General features: G+C 43.8%; 2 protein-coding genes across 2 annotated transcripts; one reads left to right on the top strand and one right to left on the bottom strand.

The window, feature by feature from the left end:
* Nucleotides 1-2,324: 2,324 nt before the first annotated feature.
* MED20 (Mediator complex subunit 20) lies at nt 2,325-6,727 on the bottom strand. Its single transcript, XM_077631601.1, has 4 exons — nt 6,606-6,727; nt 6,371-6,513; nt 6,007-6,257; nt 2,325-2,563 (listed from the first exon to the last, which is right to left on the bottom strand). The coding sequence occupies exons 1-4, from the start codon at nt 6,617-6,619 to the stop codon at nt 2,345-2,347; spliced, it is 627 nt and encodes a 208-aa protein (XP_077487727.1). The 5' UTR covers nt 6,620-6,727; the 3' UTR covers nt 2,325-2,344.
* Nucleotides 6,728-6,913: 186 nt separating this feature from the next.
* On the top strand, nt 6,914-15,989 carry LOC144098748 (uncharacterized). The gene is made up of 10 exons (XM_077631600.1): nt 6,914-7,137; nt 7,292-7,415; nt 7,495-8,245; nt 8,739-8,914; nt 9,384-9,527; nt 10,330-10,489; nt 11,091-11,221; nt 12,010-12,146; nt 12,555-12,644; nt 14,423-15,989. The coding sequence occupies exons 2-10, from the start codon at nt 7,317-7,319 to the stop codon at nt 14,613-14,615; spliced, it is 1,881 nt and encodes a 626-aa protein (XP_077487726.1). The 5' UTR covers nt 6,914-7,137; nt 7,292-7,316; the 3' UTR covers nt 14,616-15,989.
* Nucleotides 15,990-18,983: the final 2,994 nt, after the last annotated feature.

Genomic DNA, 18,983 nt, shown 5'->3' with positions numbered 1-18,983 from the left:
TCTGTTGTGAAGGACTGGTTCAGTTTACTCAAATTAAATGTTTTACGACTGGCTACGAAGCGAACTAGCTCAGCCCCACTGCATTTTACATTAATAACGGCCTAGTATTGAAGCGTTTGTCAGTAATCTCGGGTCCGAGAGCAAGGAGTTGGATTGGGGGGGGGGGGGGGGTGCGCGCTGCCTTCTTTGAATTGTGTGTGTGTGTGGGGGGGGATGCTCTTACTTCCGGAGTCTCTGTGGCCAGTACTTATTCAAAGGAAAGAAAAAGTTGTGAGCTGAGCCCTCAAAATGTGAGTTTTTCTAGTTGATTTGCTAACAAGCTCAACTACGCACAAGTGAAGTAAATGTGCAATCATTACAATTTGTACGCATTGACTACAGGGTCGCAAAGTATATATGCTCCGGGAACAGGATAACGTCCATGTTCTTATTTCATCTCCAATGCATAGGGAGGGGCTGGTATTCTTGCACTGCCGAACTTTTTTCGTGCACCAAACACGCACTGATCCGACCAACTGCGATTTGTAGCCCTCGTGAAAGGACTGCATGCTCGGAGAAGGAATATTCAAGCAAAAAGCACACAGGAACCAGTCGCAGCAAGAAACACCTCAGCCAAGCGGTTTTGTAAAGATGGCCGCCGCAACAGCGAGCTCGCTTAAGTGACATCACGCGCAAGTTATGTGCGTGCCGTAATGGTCAACACATTACGAGCATCGCAGTATGGCGCTGATCTTTGGAGTTCCCATAAAAAGGCACACACCGCGGTAGTTCAGGGGTCATGGCAACAGGCTGCAAAGCACAAGGTACAGGTATTGAATCCCAGCCGAATATAAATGGAGGCAAAATGCAATAATGGCTGAGTGCTGTGTGAAGCCAGTGCACATTAAAAAACCTCTTTTTCTTTATATTCCACTCACAGCACAGTTCGTGCAGAGAGAATGCAATAATTATTGCGCATTCCCTTGCCTCGTAAGACATTTCCATTTTGTGCCAGATCGCCACCCCAATTCACGCAACTACCCAAGCATGTTCAAGGGCCAATTGCAGCTCTTTCGCGTTCCTCCAGATTACGAACAGTAAAAGATACAGCTGTGACATCTCAGTGATAACACAACTTCGTCATGAGACTATGACGTCTCTACTGACGATGTGATCACATGACGTCAAGCTTTGCGTGACACTGCCGTGGCTCCCACAGGAAGTACCACCAAGTCTCTACAAGCCATTCGCGTGCTCGCCCAAAATAACACATCACCAGTTAAGCTAGTTGGACCGTTCTCCACAATTCCTGGCTGGCCTCCTTAATGGTTTTGGTTGGGGTAAGTGCCACTGTGGCCACCACATTACTGTTTTTGTGGACGATATGGGCCAGGATCAACATAGTCAAGAGGAGCAATCACAAATGGGGCTGCCATTTTCTCCTGTGGAACATCTTCAGTTACATCAGAAAGTGATGTTGAAACCTGTGTGCACAGGAAACAGAGCAATATAAAAAACATTGGGACCAGTCAGCGAGATTTTGGTTGTAGCACTAGTTGTACGGTGCACCATGTTTTTATTCGAGCACATGGCCATTAGCCGATCCAGGAAAAAGGAAGTGGGTGGTACACATTCTGCAAGCTCACTGTTCACTACCAGGCTTTGCGCATTCCAAAAAGTGGTGGTTGCACGGTAACGCCCAGAACCTCGGAATTTTTTTTCGCACCTCACATTAGTATCAATCAATAGCATGACGCATTTCTTCACCACTGGACACCCATACTACAGAAGACCCAAGTCTTATGGTACCTGACACCAGTGATTATGATCACTAAAGGCAGTGCACACATTGGGATTCAATCAGACAACAATATTCACTTATGCAGTATTTGCTTTCCAAGCAAAGAGGCTGACTATAGCAAGCAAGAAAAAGTTCATTCAGATGAACTGATGCCTAGCTGTGCCAAAGCAAGAAAGTTGTGCTCATTGAAGCCAAAGCATATAAAAGGATTTGAACACATGACAACATTCACTCATGATTCCTGGTTTTTCACAAGACAGAAGACTAACTACAGCAAGCAAACAAAAAGTTCATTTAATCAAACTGATAAACTGATTTCCAGCTTTGCCAAGGCAAGAAGGCAGAATTACAAGTTTGTTGTTGCAACTGGCAGCAAATCAGATTTGGCTCCTATTATTGTAGACCAGCCATATATGAGTGAAACGTACCAAACATACCCATTAATAGTCACAGTAGACACATCCTTGATTCAAGCAGTAGGCTAAATTATTCATGCAGAAAAGAAAACTTTCTTATCACAAACTTCACTATGAAGACATTCATGATGTGTGCAGATGACAAGGTTTATTTTGCAGGTGCAGCTATAGGTGTGGCAGTCGCCCTTCTGAAGTTGTTGAAATGTTCCATGTACTGTTGAACAGTATCCACGGGATTGTAAAGTTCATTCATACGACCCTGCAGGTATTGGGGAGGGCCTTGCACAGCCGAGCCCATAAAGCCTTGAAGAAACTCACGCATCAGGTCCCAACAACTTGACGGCACTACACACGGAAGGTACTCAACCTGGAAGGTTCAAGAACATCTTCAACACCAGAATCATACACAAGCATAAACCTTTCAATGTTTACGGGAATCTCCCACGGTGGTTTATATTTCTAATAAGGGAGTATTTACTCCCTTTTTACAAATCTACTCCACCATAGGCAATTCGAACCCTGGACCACCAACTCAGTGGGGCAGTTGCTCTACCATCAGCTAGCCGGGACAGCTACCATGTGCTAGCTGTCCTGGCTAGCTGATGGTAGAGCAACTGCCCCAGTGAGTCGGTGGTCCTAGGTTCGAACCCCGGACTAGGATGAACATTTCTTCGACTACGAAGTCTCTGTGGAAGCTCTTTATGACTGCACTTGGATGGATGCTAGTAAGTAATAACCCTTATTATAAACAATCCACATAGGCAGTTTAACCTCAGAGCACATGTGTGGCTTGTTCTCCTGAAACTCTTCACCCTTAACAAACAACTATCATTAAAAATATAGTCTCCTGTATTCAAGCTTGAAGAAACTGCACCACATTGAAAACACGGTGCGTGTGTTTGCAGTGTACGTGATGTAGTGTCTATAATTTAAAATAAAGGATTTTCCTACGTGCAGCATTTAAACGCCGCGAGAATGCTCACGTTTACCCGAGCATGTCATACAGGAGCCTACGCGGGAAGTGGTACTACCGCATTAAGGGCACAGGGTAAGGTAAAATTAGAAAAAAATCGTTTTCTTTTTCTTTTGGAATTTTAGAAGTTCAATTCTTTCTACACATGTTCCATGATCGCACTTTCCTCAGAAAGCCATATTTACGGCTGAAAAACGCTTTTTCCGAAACCAAGTAGTGAGCGACCACGCCCCCTTTCAGGATTAACGTCAATTTTTTCAACCAAAAAGTCCACCACCGGATTTCAAAACTTGTCTAAAATCAGCTACATATAAAAAATTGTCTGGCAACTATTGTACAGCTCCTCTTTTTTAGCCAAGACAATCCTGAGACGCTTTGCACGTTTTTTCCATGTTTCTGCAACCTTCATGCAGCTGCGTCCGAGTGCTATCCCTTTCGATCAGTATTGTAAATTGTGCCGGTGTTGGTTGCTGCTGATAAGTTGAGATGCCCAGAGCAAAGAAGGCCTTCGTCAGGCGTGAATTTCACGGCAACCGCTACGCTCATCGTGAAAAAGCAAAAGGATGTCCACGACCGAATGAGATCCCGAACGCCGAACGCGCCAGCTCCTCGACATCGAAGCTTTCAAGATTTTCTCTGTGCTTCCAGGAAGAGGATGTGCTACAGAGCAGCAGCCAATATGCCTTAATGGACATGGACGGCATTTGTGCCGCAATTACACAGATTTGTGTGTGCAGAGAGTGCGGTGGAAGTGTTGAGCTCATCGAAATTGTGACAAAATGGGTAGGTGTTGCAAGCGTTTACAGTTTGAACTGTGAAGTGTGTAGTGCCGCACAACGATTTGAGACGTAGAAGAAAACTACTTCTGGCCTCTATGAAGCCAACCTCAGGTTAGTGTATGCCTTGAGGTCCATTGGTAAGGGAATGGCTGCAGGAAATATACTCTGTGCTATGCTAAACCTTCCTAAGCCGCCGACAAAGTTTGCGAAATACAATCAAGAGCTTCTAGGTCTCATCGAAGCTGCTGCTCAGGAGTCGATGAAAAGGGCAGCTGATGAAGCTGTGCAGCTGAATGAGGGGGATAAAGACATCGCAGTTGCTCTTGATGGAAGCTGGCAGAAGCGAGGCCATACTTCCAAATAACGGCATAGTCTCTGCGACCAGTGTAGGCTCTGGGAAAGTGCTGGATGTGGAGGTTTTGTCTAAACGTTGTCCAAAGTGCAGCATCAAGGGTACAAACAGTGACCCCCTTCATAGAGAGGTGTGCCAAAGCAACTACCAAGGCACCAGCGGTGGAATGGAAGTCGCAGGAGCACTGAAAATTTTCGGCAGGAGTGAGGAGCTTCACGGCGTTCGATACGTCAAATACCTTGGGGATGGTGACAGCAAGGCTTTTATTTTATGGCTGTGAAGGCACAAATGCCATATGGTGATTCCGTTGAAATATCCAAGGTTGAGTGCATAGGGCACGTGCAAAAAAGGATGGGCACAAGGTTACGAAGGCTAAAAAAAGGAAACAAAGCAGGAAAACTCTGATGGAAAGAGCCTCTCGGGCCGAGGCCGACTGACTGATGCAGTAATAGACAAGCTCCAGACGTACTATGGTTTGGCCATCAGAAGAAATGTAGGAAACCTGGATGAAATGCGAAAGGCCGTTTGGGCAACCTTCTTTCACTTATCGGCCACAGACGATGACCCATGCCATGGACTTTGCCCAAAGGGACCTGATACGTGGTGTGCCTTCAACAGAAGTCAGTCAGAGGGCAAGCCATTTTTCCACAAGGAGAGTTTGCCTGCATCTGTCTTGGAGGCTATCAAACCCATTTATAGGGAGCTATTGAAGGCTGAGCTCCTAGAGAAGTGCCTGCATGGGCGAACTCAAAATGCAAATGAGTCGTTCAACCATGTTGTTTGGGAACGCGCGCCAAAGAATGTGTTTGTTAGGCTTCGGACCCTACGGTTGGCAACACTGGATGCTGTTCTTTCATTTAATGATGGTAGCATCGCACGGGCCAACGTTTTGAAGGCGTGTGGATTGAACCCAGGGAGCAACACCATCAAGTGGCTGAGGGAAGCTGACCATAAGCGCATGTACTTTGCGGACCAAGCAACACGACAGCTTACAAAAGAGGCCCGACAGTCAAAACGACAAGCCGAAAAGCGAAAAAATGACGGCGACAGTGACTAAGAAGCAGGGGGCTATTAAACCAATTACTATGGAGGCGTTTCTGCAAATAAAAAATGGTTTTTCACATCTTTTTTCTCTTTCCGCTCTATTATCTCAAAACAGTGTTTTTTCTTACAAAGGTACCATTATTTCCAATGCCTTTCAAGACAGACAGCTGATTTTTTTTTTCAATCATCTACATAAGTGTTGCCAACTACTGAACTAGAATTAAGCAATTTCACTGAGCAGTTATTCTGTTATGAATTTTGAAATGCGCAAAGAAAGGCCAGATTTGTGTACTGCCGGAAAAAATTTTATTAAAAATCGAATTTTCAACACATTTCAAATATTCTAGTTCAGTAAAAAGAGCACAAAATTTGGCAAACAATGATATATGTGTTATTAGGCTACTGTTATTAGTTAGTGAGAAACATGTACCTCAACATGGCCTAAAATGCATGGGAAGTATAGGGCTTACCCTGTGCCCTTAAAACTGCTAACACGAGAGCACAAACTTATTGTAGATTAATAGGCTAAATTGTTCACGAGGCCGCACGTGACCATAACGACAACGGTGTTCGTTCCTAGAGCATCGAATATGACAGAATTCGCATGTTTTAAGGCGCGAAACATGTGGCGAATGAATATTTATACGCTAGGCGAAACTCACCTCAACGAGAATGCCCCGGAAGCTCGGTCCCATCGAAACGCTGCCAACTTTGACGAGAAAGTCGGCTATTTCGTATCGAGGTCCCTTGGATTCAATCTTTGTCGATTTCTTGGAACTGTAGATACCGGCCATTTTGAGCATGAGCATGTCGAAGGTTATGTCCGCAACAAGGCACATGCCCGTGTCCAGCAACGCGAAGCATGTCGCAGGATGTTCCGTGTCATGGATTATGTTCACAGAACGGCTTGGGTCTGAACAAAATAAAGCACGTGCCATTAAATTACGCGGGAACAACTTTTTTGGCAATGCAATTAACTGAACGGTAAGTTTATGACTAGTTCATCGGAGAAGAAACGTTACTCACTAATATTAGGTGCACTGTAGTATGTCTCGCAGTCAACGGTAAATATTCCTTCCCGAACAGCTCCTAACGTCTCAAGGCGTTTCTGCAGAAGTTCCGTAGCTTGCTGGCCGCTTTTTCCTTCTGGTATCGGGAACTGATGTATGCTGGACGAAGCGGAGCCAAACAAATCAAACAAATAGGGGTTGAGGCAAAACCCATCAACAACTTCAGACACAGTAAAGAACGAGAATTTTACCTTACGACACCCATGCTCAGAACAGTGCCAGAACGTGCAAATTGAACTGCAAAACATCCAACTCTATCAACTAGCACAGCAAACAAATCGCGTGCGCCGCCATCACAGGAGCGATTATGCCGCCACCTAAAGTTGGTTTCGACATGAACCACACTACACTTTACGAACTTACACGAAATATAAATAAAAAAACCAATCCTACTTGAATAAAAAAAATTAGTTTTTATTACTATGCTGCATTTATATAAACTTATTTTTAGCAAAAAACCAACTACGAATTGATGAGAGTAACGCGCACTCCAGAATTCGTCTGCACGCTTGCTGCGTTGGCATCGGCAGCAGTTTCCGTGCTGAGCAGGTGTTTGCTTCGAAATACTTTATTCGTTGCGAAAAACATTCGACAAAAGCTGCTTCATGATTCATTTTTAGTTTATGCATGCTCCATGTGACTACCTGCGTTGTGTTAGTCAATGTGCAGCGACTGCATTGCCCGATTCGAAGCGTTCCGCATACGTGTAGTCGGGTAACAGACGTGAGTATATTCGAATGTCTCGTCTACTTTCGCAGACATAGAGCGCGAAAACTTCAAAAATCACGACTACGCCTACTTAAATGCATACCCGGGTCTGACGAGACTGTGTTTCAACTGCACCCGTGGCTCAAACGTTTGTTGCGTTTCCGTTAAGGTCCTTGAAGTTTGGAGCTGGCGACATGGGAAATGCTGAAGCACACGAAGGTGGCCCACCACCTGATCTACTCAACAGAGACCTTGACCTTAGCGTCAAAGTTGACGACCGCTCTTTCCACAAGGTACGCACACCGCTTTCGCAGCAAATGCATGCAGCGCGCGCATGAGTGCACGTTTTATCATATGTCTTTCCTTTTTCAGCACATCAACGGCGACCACAGCGAGAAGAGCCTTACGGACCTACCTTGGAGCCTTAGGGACGCGGTTTCGTTGTATGAAACTCTGAACGTGTCGTTCAACGAACTTACAACGCTGCCCCCCGAGACGCCGTTCAGACTGCCGCACCTTCGCGTATTGGACCTGAGCTACAACCGGCTCAAGTCTTTGCCGGACAGCATCGGTTTCCTCTTCCACCTCGAAGAGTTGCTAGTGCCCTTCAACCAGCTTGACTCCATACCAGACACGATCGTCTACCTGAAAGTGCTGCGAAAGATAGACCTTTCTCACAACTGCATCACGCAGCTCCCCGACAACCTCGGAAAAATCACTTCCCTGGCCAAGCTTAACGTGAGCCACAACAAGCTTACTTCTCTTCCCAAATCGCTGGGCAAACTGCCCAACCTGAAGATTCTCCTTGCTGCGGGCAATGCCGACATTACCAGTCCTCCTTCGGCAGTTTGCGAAAAGGGCTCTGACGCCACTCTCCAGCACCTGCGAAAATCGGTCCACATTCAAGAGAAGCCGACGTTGCGCGCTGTGGAATGCAACCAGTTTCCAAGAGTGCGCGGTAATCAGGTTGCATCTTCAGTGCCGAATCTCCACTCAGCGCAAGCACAGTACTTGCAAATCCAGACTGACACAGTGAACACTGCGAGTCGCATCAAGACGCCCCTGCTCCCACCAATTGGTGCTACAAAGTTGGAGCCCAACATACTGACCGACAGGATAACAGGTCTGTTCTCACCGTGACCTAAAGAGCATGTATTTTTACACTAATGCTTTTTCTTGTATGCCGTAGCTTGTTTTCTGTTGGAGTTGTCCTCTACAACACGAGTTATCTTAAGACATTCAAGCACGCAGGGCACTTCACCTCCTGCACTGGATGTGATAGCCTGATCTGGTACTGAACCACATTCCAGTGCCTGTGCCAGCATGGTGATAAGGCATAAAAAAATGTGTTATCAGTTAAACCATGTTTTTCCTGCACAATGGCTTTGCGCTGAAATATATGCATTGTAGAGGAGCAAGTGTATGTGATGTTCTTGTGATGCATGTTTCCAATTGTTAAGGAAACACCCAAACTCCCTGAACAACAGGGGCAGTATCAAGTGGAATTAATATCATTACATCCAATTTTTATGTTCACTATGTTTTACCCAACTGTGTTACAGCACCCAGAAGCTATAATGTACTGCTTGATGTTGATTATAGAACTATTTTTTCAGGTCTTCTGTATGGGGCTGCTATAGGAGATGCTATTGGTGTTGCCACGGAGTTCATGACTGCAGACGAATGTGCTTTCTACTACGACCCACAGTGCCTAGAATATGCGTGTATTAGGAGGGATGAACACAGAGTGAGGTGGAAGCAGGGAGACTGGACATGCAATGCTGACCACATGGCAAGTAGAACTTTTTATAGCCTCCTAGTGTGTAGTCCAAGTGTATAAAGCAAGATGTTTAACGAAATTTAGTAGGTTGGTAGCGTTAACATAGAATCCTGTTTTGATGACTTCTGCAATCATGTATGCATGCTGGACACATTAAAAACAGAGAGGAAACACATGAGATAGGCAATTTACAAGAGCTGAAATAGTAAAAAAATATTTGTGCCTTCAGTGCTATTTGGTCATCTTTTATTTAACACAACATTGTTTAGAGCCATGTTGGCACGTACTGCTCTGGTTACTTTTGGCAATGTGCCTTTTTAGTTGTACGTTGTCATTTCAGGGCTTTTATTTTGTATAATGCTCATACGGTGATCAGATGACTAGCTGTGGAGTCGTGTGTCTTGAGCTGTCATGCATGCAAAACCTGTGTGCTCTGGTATTCATGTCACTTACACTGCCCATTTCCGTTAATTTCCTACAGTTCTTAGTCCTTGATTCGCTGTTGCGGTGGGCTGGTGTTGTCGACGAACTCGACTTTGCTAAGCGACTGGTGTCTTGGAAACGGTCCGGCGTACCAGAGCTTGGTGATGTTGAAGGCTTCCTGCTGTCTGACCTCACAAAACTGGTTAGCCAATGTCATGCCAACTGACTCTACCCTTTTCTTGAAAATGACCCTGGTAGGTGTTGTTTAAATTTAATAAAGCATTATGCGAGCCATGGTGCATCAGTGTATTTTCTTAAAAAAAAAAAGAACCTGTTTTGGGTAAGCCTGTTTGATATTGGTATGATGTGACTGTAGGCTACTCCCAAAATAAAAGATTGTCGTGTTGGTCACCTGCAGCTTTCCAAAAAATTTATAAGCCTCTTGCTGACCTTCTAGTCTCGTCGATCTACACCATTCACATATACTGCCTGTGTCCTGGATAGGTGCTTTAAAAAAAAATGCATACATAAAGATGCACTCATAACTGGCTTATAAAAGTGAATTCCAAGCCAGTTAGGTGAATGTGTACTGTTCTCAAGCTAACCGTTCAACAAACCTGGTCCAATACTAGAAAAGGGTGGCAAGTTGAATTAGGCAGTATACATTACTTTCAGAACACAAAGTGAAAACCTAGTTTAAAACATAACAGAAAATGGATGCAAGAGGCAAAAGAGCATGGACTCGTTGGTGTGCATTTGTTTGTGGTATGAGAAAACAAGAAGTAATGCTGGACTATGGATAAATTCTGCCCATCCTGTGCAGTACTCCTCTTTATGTTGGTGTGTTTTGGTTTGGTTTTTGTTTTCAACAACTGTTCAATGCTGTTCTTACTTAATGCAAGTTGTTTCTGCAAGCAAGATTTACTAGGTGATTACTAACAGCTCTGCAAAACATTCCTGATTTCTGGTTAAGGATCCATACTAATAAGCTGCGTCTTAATTAGGTGCTGCAGGAAGAGGGCTACATGAATGCTCCGCACCAAGTAGCGCTGCAGGTCTTCCAGCGAAGCCAGCCAGCCTGCAACAATGGCCTGGGCAAGCTGCATGAAGCCAATGCACCAGCTCTGGTTGACAACGGCTCCTTGACCAGGGCCATTGCACTAGGTGCGCTCCAGAAAGCACCACTCGTTTGGCTGCTCATACGGCACTGTGACCAGTCGCATTAGCAAGTTTGAAGCAGTGCAGGTTAAAGTAGACCTCTGTCAAAGAGGTGCACTATGACTTGAATGCTACAGGAAAGAACGTGTGCTAACAGTGCATAGTACCACAGTGGCTTTTTATGAAGTTAGCCAGTGCTGTCATATGAGAGCTGCTGGAGGCAATCGGAATAGCAGCTAAAGACATCAAAAGGACATTATTTAAGGAGGTGCAGAAACAAGTGATTTGTGCTCTTGCCTAAATGATGTCCTTTTATGGAGAGGAATGATGGATGCAATAAGTACAACAGGCAGCTAAATAGGGCAGTTAAATTGAAAAACTGTGCACTGAGCACACAAAACAGCACTGTGGATACAATGAAATGAGGAAATGGCACTGCAGTCATGTTTCATGCTGGTACCAACACATGCAAGTGATATAGTAGCATGTAATTCACAAAATGCGATGCTGCTTGTAGTTAGCATAGCTCATTTTGAGAAGTACAGTCTATCTCCTACAGAGTGGCCTCGAAGAATGGGCATCAGCTGGCCTATTGTTCACTGTGCAGGCATACCGGTGTTCCACAACCTGTCAGAGGTGGCCTCAAACTCTGTGCGCATATGCCTGGCCACTCACCCAGAAGAGCAGTGCAAGGCAGCATCTGTGGCCATTTCGACAACCCTGGCAACCATATTGCAGGCATGAAGATCACACCACAGCTATTGTAGGTACAGCCTTGGCCAAGTCTTCAGGTGACAGGGCTAACTTTTGAGCCACATGTTCAGACAGGTACATACAGCACACGATGCTCAAAAGTAAGGAGAAGTGAGGACAAAAGCGTGCCTCCATCTCCGGAGGTCTGGAACCTCAGGCATACCATAGATGCCCGGCTACACAGCTCAAAACCAAACCCTTGGCCTGAAGTGTTTCACCAAGGCTGTACCTGTTTGTAAGGTATGCACATTTGCATGTGTTGTGTTTAGGTGACTCACTTCAGCTTTCAATCTTGTAGCCTGGAGTAGTATAGCAAAGCATTAACAGTTCTTTCTCTGTTGAGCACCGCAGTTGTGCCTACAAAAATGTTTGAAAATAGAGAAGCATTGGACTACTTATTCCCTTTGGTAAATGCGTACAGCAAAGCCTTCACTCCAGTCCTAATAAGCTGCCCCCCGACAGGTTTAGATGCAAAAAGGCTTAGTCATCACCATGTTTATATTCATGTCAATTTGGAATTGACAAACATTTCCAAAAGTTCCCTGTCAGAAAATGAGAAAATTAAGACAAGAAAATTAAGCCCCAAGCTCCCATACTTCGGAGAATGGGAGCCATTTAATGGTACTAGTGACTCAAGCCTCCCAAGATTATTCCTATGACAAATAAAACAAATTCATGAAGGCGCATGTGTTTGGTCACTAGGCCTTAAGAACCGTGGCAGAAATGATCACAGCTTGAGGTCACTCATTTTGTGCTGCTTCTACGATCGGCAGGGTCAACACAACCTCTACAGCTGCCTGGACGTGGATAGGCTACTACAGACCGTCCATCAGCTGTCAGTGCAGCAGCTGACAAATGAAAGTAGTATCGCAAACTTCAAGAAGTGCTTCGAAGCTAGCAGTTTTGATGAGTGAGTACATGTGCATGTTCAAATATTTAATTTAATCACACCTGTTCAAATTCAGCGCTTTTCAGTCGCGGTGCACACATTGTTAGTGCTACTGAAATACAACTGGTTTCACAGGGTCCAACATTGCAAGTCACATCTGCTGGTAACTAGAGTAAAAAGAAAATTATCAAAGAAATGCAAGCTGCCGTACTGTAAAAACTGTTTCTAACAATGCTATTTTATTTTGCCGAAAGAAAAAAATGTTGCAAGTGCCATGTGCCTTTGTACATTTGCACAGTCAAATTTGCAATGAAAAGCCGTCTTCTACTTTATACACTGCTTACATAAGCATAAGAAAGGCAGATTGATTTCCCAGATATTTTAGAGTACTTTAAAAAAGAAAAACCAATCACAGCTTTAAACATGCAGGTTGCATCTGAACGACCAGCAGATGACCAGTCACCCATTCAAGTCCCTATCAGCAAGCATTACAGCTCTCAGGCAGTGTGCTGATTACAGGTGAGGCGTTGGCATTCCACTTTCGAATCAAATGGGGAGGCTATACCTCAATGCAGAATGCAGTGATGGCTTATAGGTAGAACGTTTGCCTTATGTGCAAGAAGCCCATGGTTTGAATCCCGGTGCCGCAGAAATTTTGCACCAGATGAAAAAAAAAAAAAAACATCCGAGTTCTGATGGAATTGAATAAGCAGGCCTGGGGTGCAGCCTGAACCTGGTGACCAGAGCAGACAATGCACCCTCTCACCGGAACAGAAGTTGGTTACCCTGTTATAGTACTTGGCCATCACCTCCTGTATGAATAAATGAGGACCAAGTGACAACAGATTAGTTGAAAGAGTGGGATGTTGTGCTAGAAAAACTTGCCACCCTGCATACGCATTGCCTCACCATCTAGCATACCTGAAACTTGGAAGAACGCTAAAATCATCTTAATTCATAAGAAAGAGGACGTCAAGAATTTGAGAAATTAGACCGATCAGCTTAGTGCCCATTGTTTACAAGATATTTACTAAGGTAACCACTAACCAAATTAGACTAACATTAAACTTAAATGCGTGAAAGGACCAGGCTGGCTTTAGACAGGGCTACTTGACTATAAACCACATTCACGCCATCAATCAGGTGTTACAGAAATGCGGAGGATATAACCAGTAGCCTGCATAGAATGTGAGAAAGCCTACGACTCAACAGAAACCTCAGTAGTCATGTAGGTGTTGTGTAACCAGGGTGTAGAAGAGGTATATGTGAACGTAATGGAAAATATCTATAGCAGTCGCACAGCGACCGCATTCTTTCACAAGGAAAGTGGTAAACTACCAATCAGGAAGGGTAAACACAAAGTGAACAAGGGAACCTCAGGCATACCATAGCTGCCCAGCTACAAAGGTCAGAACCAAACCCTGTGGGCTGAAATCTTTGACCAAGGCTGTACCTGTTTGTAAGGTATGCACATTTGCCTTAGGGAGCTTGGCAACATTTCGACAACAGGACTTGTCTTTTGTCAAGGAAAAGTGTTCATCATTGTCAGACAAGAAGATATGATCTCTCTGATATTATTCATCACATGTTAACAGGAGGTTTCAGTAGGCCATTTTTTTCTCTCACGGGTAAAAATAAACAAAAAGGACACAAAACCTTAGGCACTTGATTGATGTGAAAAAGTGAATCCAACAGCTGTATCAGATTCACCATGCAGGGAATTATTTAATTAATACAGTTAATACCAATTAATTAATGCACCCTCCCAATAAGGGTTGTGGAACAGCCACTGCAGTGTGCCGCACTAGTCGTCTAGATAGCTAGCATCTACCTGTGGATAACCGGAATGCAGCTGAGCGAGGTGAGCGTGTTTTTGGGTACTGTTGCTGATAACACTGTAACATGTCTCTCACATAGTGCCGTAAAAATCGGTCTTGCTTACTCTAAACACTGCCCATTTGACCATAGCTGCACTCTCCACAAAAACGCCCAGGCTACCGAAAGTTTTTTTGACCTGATAATGGTGACACTCGTCATTAGGCCAGTGCACATTATAATGCAACTGTAGACAACTCATGGTGCATGTAAAACAATCTCCGAACAGGCCTCGTGTTGCATGAAAAGCATCGGCACTCTTCACTGCTGGGCAAGAGGTACTTTCTACACAGCCAACTCTTGCTTGTTCAAACTTATTATAAGTGTAATATATTAAGTGTAATAAAAAGGTTCCCTAGGATGTAAATGATGCTCAACAGATTTTTCGCCCCCTTCTAGTTTGAATTATCTTGCTTGCCCAGGTCCAGCATTAGCCTCCTGGCCATGCAAGGGGGCCATAGCAGTGTCAACTGTTGCTTGGCGGGTGCATTCCTCGGCTGTCGGGATGGCTTCTCAGCCTTACCAGAGTCTTGGGTCCAGGGTCTGCTGCCCAAACAGCGTGCGTGGCTGAATGAGCGAGTCAACAGCCTACTTGACAAAATGGGCCTCCCCTGAGGACTGTCGCTTCTTGCATTTTGCATTCGGCTGCTCCTGATGGAAGATGGACCTTCCTTATCTGCAGAGTTGCATGTGGCACACTTTTCACTTGAAATGTGCTATTCTGTACAGCGGCATAATACTTGTTGGAAGGGACGGTAGTAGAGGCTGGTGTAAAATGCTTGCTTGCTAGCTTGACTACCACCCAATTTATGTGTCACACTGAGTGAAGTGATCTATGAACTGAGAAGCTTTGCACAGGGTTGCCCTTGACAAGGACACAAGCAGTAGAGGCACACCAAGTCAGAGCAGTTCCTATTTCCAATGTAAACATAGAAAAAAAAATTCTAAATGGCTGTTAGCACTAACGAGTTACAAAATATATGTGACCAACATAATCAAGCGTGACTGCCATTTAGGTATAACCAATAATTTCTCGGTGCAGGGTACTTATGAGGGTTGTGTTGCTCACTCTGAGGGTGGTGTTATAATATCAGGCATCTCTTTTGAACCTGTTTTGCAAGCGGTCTTTTAAAAAAGCAAGTTGTTAACAGTTCAGTGCCCAAGCTTTTTAAGTCTTTTCAGAATGTGTCCACTTACTGTCTTTTTGTGTACTTTTGTGTCAACTTCCCTTTCCATGATGTGCCTTTACAACACATTTACTCTCTTGTTGACTAATTGCCACTGTACAGCTCTTAATGCATTACTTACATTATTATTTTTGTGAAATCGTGCATCAAATTATGAGATGGAAACTGGGGATGTGTGCTTGAATAATCACTTCCGGCGATATTTTCACTTGTGCGTGATAGGGTATGCAACTGCATGTGCTGAATCCACATTTTGGAGTGAAATCAGCATGAAAACGCTTCTCTTCAAAAGTATTAAGCATGCTCTTCTGCTCACTGGGACAAATTTCATAGAACTGTGCGTAGTCCCGTTTCTGTCCTTCAACCAACCAGCTTGCCCTGAAAGTTATCATCGCTGGAAGTGAACATTACAGTACGCTGTCCCTGAGCATGTCAGCCTTTCATGAAAAGCCAGCACAGTACTTGCCGTAGAGGTAATGTCTTGTATCTATAAAATGCTAGTGGCTGTGACTGCATGTTGACAATCTATGTGTACATACAGAACTTTTGGAGAGAAATGTGTATTCATGTGCTAAGCAATGCAAGAATGGCAGCTGTTTTTGAAAAGGGGGTATCCAGTGCTTTGTGCTTCTTCACTTCTGTTGTAATGTCGTTCTTAATGCCTTATGAACACTCATGGTGCATATCTGGCAGACGCAGACTACATGTGCCACCAAGCCTTTATAACACTAATTTGAGCTGAAACTGCATCAAGTCTTTGATTACACCCATACACATGGCTGCTATTTCATATGAAATGTCCAATATAAAAGAAGAATGTAAAGTAGAATTAAGAATCGAATCAGTGGTTCATTTTGACTGAGTACAATATTGCCACAGGTGAAGGATAGTGCTGCACAATTTCGATTGGTGCAATTTTTCTTCTCACATACTATTACTTAGTACTTTCATAGTGGAAACATGAAAGCAACCTTGAAACTGGTCAGTGTGCAGTTATAAAAGAAGTCACAAATGCTCATGCGGCGTCTTACCAGGCCAGGGCCAAAGGTAGTAAAAACGGACATCTACTTTCATGTAACTGCAGGCTTGGTTATTGGATCGGCCATAACATACCTCTATTCAAAACAAAGCTTTGTTCAATCTTTCTTTGTCTTCTGTGGACTCTGAGCAACTGTACTGCATGTGCAATAATGTATTGTGACTGCTGCTCTTTTATTCCCACCAGATCTGAATGTTATGTGCAAGATGTGCATTACATGAACAATACTGTCATAAAAAGAACTAGAGCTATTCATTATCCAGATATACTAATTATAGCAGTGGCAGCATAGGAAAGTTTTAGCAGCTTCGTCTAGTGTGTTTTGCAATTATTTGCTTTATATCAAGTCTGCCTTCAACTTAAGATATGTGCTTTCTAGACACAAGAATTCTAATATGGGAGCGCTTTATGTGTCAAAAGTGTGACAATTTTTTATAGAAAATGGTTAAAAGAACAGCACAACAGACAGTGCACTGGCATTCTTATACATGCTATGTTGCATTTTCTGGGGAAATTCCTCTACCTCTTGCTTTTACGAGAGCAGAAAGTTGGGCTAGTTGATTGATATACATACTGAAGAAGTTGGCGCGGAAAAAAGAGGAAGTTGACGCGGCTCTTGTTTTTAGTTCACAAGCCTCACTTATCTGTGATAGCACTATTGCATGGCATGAAAGCTTAAAGAACAAAATCGACTTCTGCTCTTCCTTTGTTCAAAGGAAGCCTAACCAGAGTATTAACCAGCACTGATATGTAGGTCTTGTCTGAAATGCTAGCAAAATGCTGATGGAGATCGATTTTGTCGTGAACAGTGACAGTGTTTAGGTTGAACTATAGAAGAAGCATCGCACTGCTTTCTACCTCAGTACGGAGCCAGCAACATATAAACAGATTAGTCTTGGCTCAACCGCAGAACTGCTGTACAACACACCTTAAAGGAACTGCAATGACTTCTCGTAATCATACAGACCGAAATCATACTTCTGATGGTGGTGTTAAATTTGGCACCTTTGATTAGTCCAACACTTGAAGGGGCTCTGAAAGGGGCTCTAATAAAGCTCCAGTATGGCTGGGATGTTAAAGCACGCCTCTTCATGAATACTGTCCAGCAAGAAATTTTCTAATGCTCTTTGTAGAGGCTGAATTATCTGCAGTCAAAATTTGAATTTCCGCGTCTTTGCGCTTTTCCCTCTCCTCTCGTCACTTTTTGCACGCTGGAAGGTTGGCGCTCCTCTGCTGGCCCCACCTCCAGGGGAGAGCTTCCCGACCCGCCGGAGTTAGGCGGCTTATTGGCCGCAGCCTTGGTAGCTGCCCGACGTCTGAAAGAATCTAACCAGTAGCCACCTCTCAACATGTATACGTAGATGCGAGCGACGGAGGCGGGTGCTAGCATAAAAAAGCCGCTGGGAAGGGCTCACCAACTTTCGCGCGTGATTGCAGGTCCTCTGCTGCGTGTAGGAGTGTATTATTTGGCTCAGGTTTTCATGACAACACAATGCAGTGATTGAGCGAGTTGATGTGCTTTCCTCCCCTTTAACCGACAGCAAGATACAAGCAACCAACATTATCAATGCTAAATAAATTCATTTAATTCATTTAAATAAATTCATTTCATTTGAGTTAATACCAAATTACTGTACAAGTGCACAACTGTACACTTCTATCAACAGATTAATTCAGCGCGAAGGAACGAGGACACGAGAAAACACACAACACGGCTGGATTAATCTGTTGATGTCAATGAACCAGCCAACCAAGACCAAAACCATAGTTTGCACAGCTAACAGACAGACATATACATGGATAATCTCGCATACTAATTGCATGCTGTGGGTGCCTGCCCATTTCCATGGCTGTGGGCTAGCCACATCTCATGGAATGGTAGGTGTTGGGGAGGCTACTGCAGTAAGAAATGACAGAAAGCTTGGTTTGGCATTCCGTTCATGTGCAAAGTTCATGGGACATGAGTGCATGGAACAGTTCTGCTAGGCTGAACTGTTCCCAGCAGCAAACTGTAGCCAGTGAATTATTGTCTTAGCACCATTCGTTGGGTGTTTCAGGGGCCAATTTAAATACTGGTTTGTAGGACCTATGAGTTAAAGAGCCCGAAAGCTTTCACATTTACCTTCAGCTCAGCTGCACAAAACTCCTTTGCATTTCTTGAAAAACATACAGTGTACCTTAAGTCAGTCCACACCTACTTCTTTATGTGCCTGTTCTCTCATCAAAGCTGCAGTCATTATTGCAGCAAACAAGTTCCCACTGCCAAAACGAAATGCTGTTTTAATCTTGTTTTGCAAGAAAGGTCTCAAAACTAATGTTTTAAACATCATATCCATGTGGTCAAATCTTAATGCAAATATTAATTTAAATAACATAAATATAAAGTTTAATATGTACATATTATATTATATATTAAATAATAAAGTAATTTTGAAGGGATCCGAATACATATATTGCAGTCGACAGGGATGCTTTTGTGAAAAAATTATGCTCTTTCTCCTTGAAGGTTTCTTAAGCCCCAAGCTTTTGAACTGCTTGAAGATAGTGATGCAATGATGTGTTGAGTGCTATGAAGATGGAATTATGGCACAGATTAAATATGCACTTAACACTTTTTTTTCTTCAGAACTAACCTTTTGCTCAGAATTCTGTGCGTATCGGGGCTGGCTGCATGTTGCCAGAGAATTTGTGTAACCAGTTATGTACTGAATTGTGAAGCATGCCAAAATGTCACAACGATGGGACAATTAAACTGCT

This window comes from Amblyomma americanum, chromosome 7 (genome assembly GCF_052857255.1).
Source record: "Amblyomma americanum isolate KBUSLIRL-KWMA chromosome 7, ASM5285725v1, whole genome shotgun sequence".
Lineage (NCBI taxonomy): Eukaryota > Metazoa > Arthropoda > Arachnida > Ixodida > Ixodidae > Amblyomma > Amblyomma americanum.
This window is presented reverse-complemented; position numbering and strand designations above follow the sequence as displayed.

Coding starts and splice junctions, on each gene's coding strand:
- LOC144098748 (XM_077631600.1), top strand. CDS start 7,317: ATGGGAAATGCTGAAGCACACGAAGGTGGCCCACCACCTGATCTACTC. Junction 8,246..8,738: donor ACTGACCGACAGGATAACAG/GTCTGTTCTCAC, acceptor CTATTTTTTCAG/GTCTTCTGTATGGGGCTGCT. Junction 9,528..10,329: donor TGTCTGACCTCACAAAACTG/GTTAGCCAATGT, acceptor CGTCTTAATTAG/GTGCTGCAGGAAGAGGGCTA.
- MED20 (XM_077631601.1), bottom strand. Junction 6,258..6,370: donor CTACAGTGCACCTAATATTA/GTGAGTAACGTT, acceptor TATTTTGTTCAG/ACCCAAGCCGTTCTGTGAAC. Junction 2,564..6,006: donor TCCGGGGCATTCTCGTTGAG/GTGAGTTTCGCC, acceptor TGAACCTTCCAG/GTTGAGTACCTTCCGTGTGT.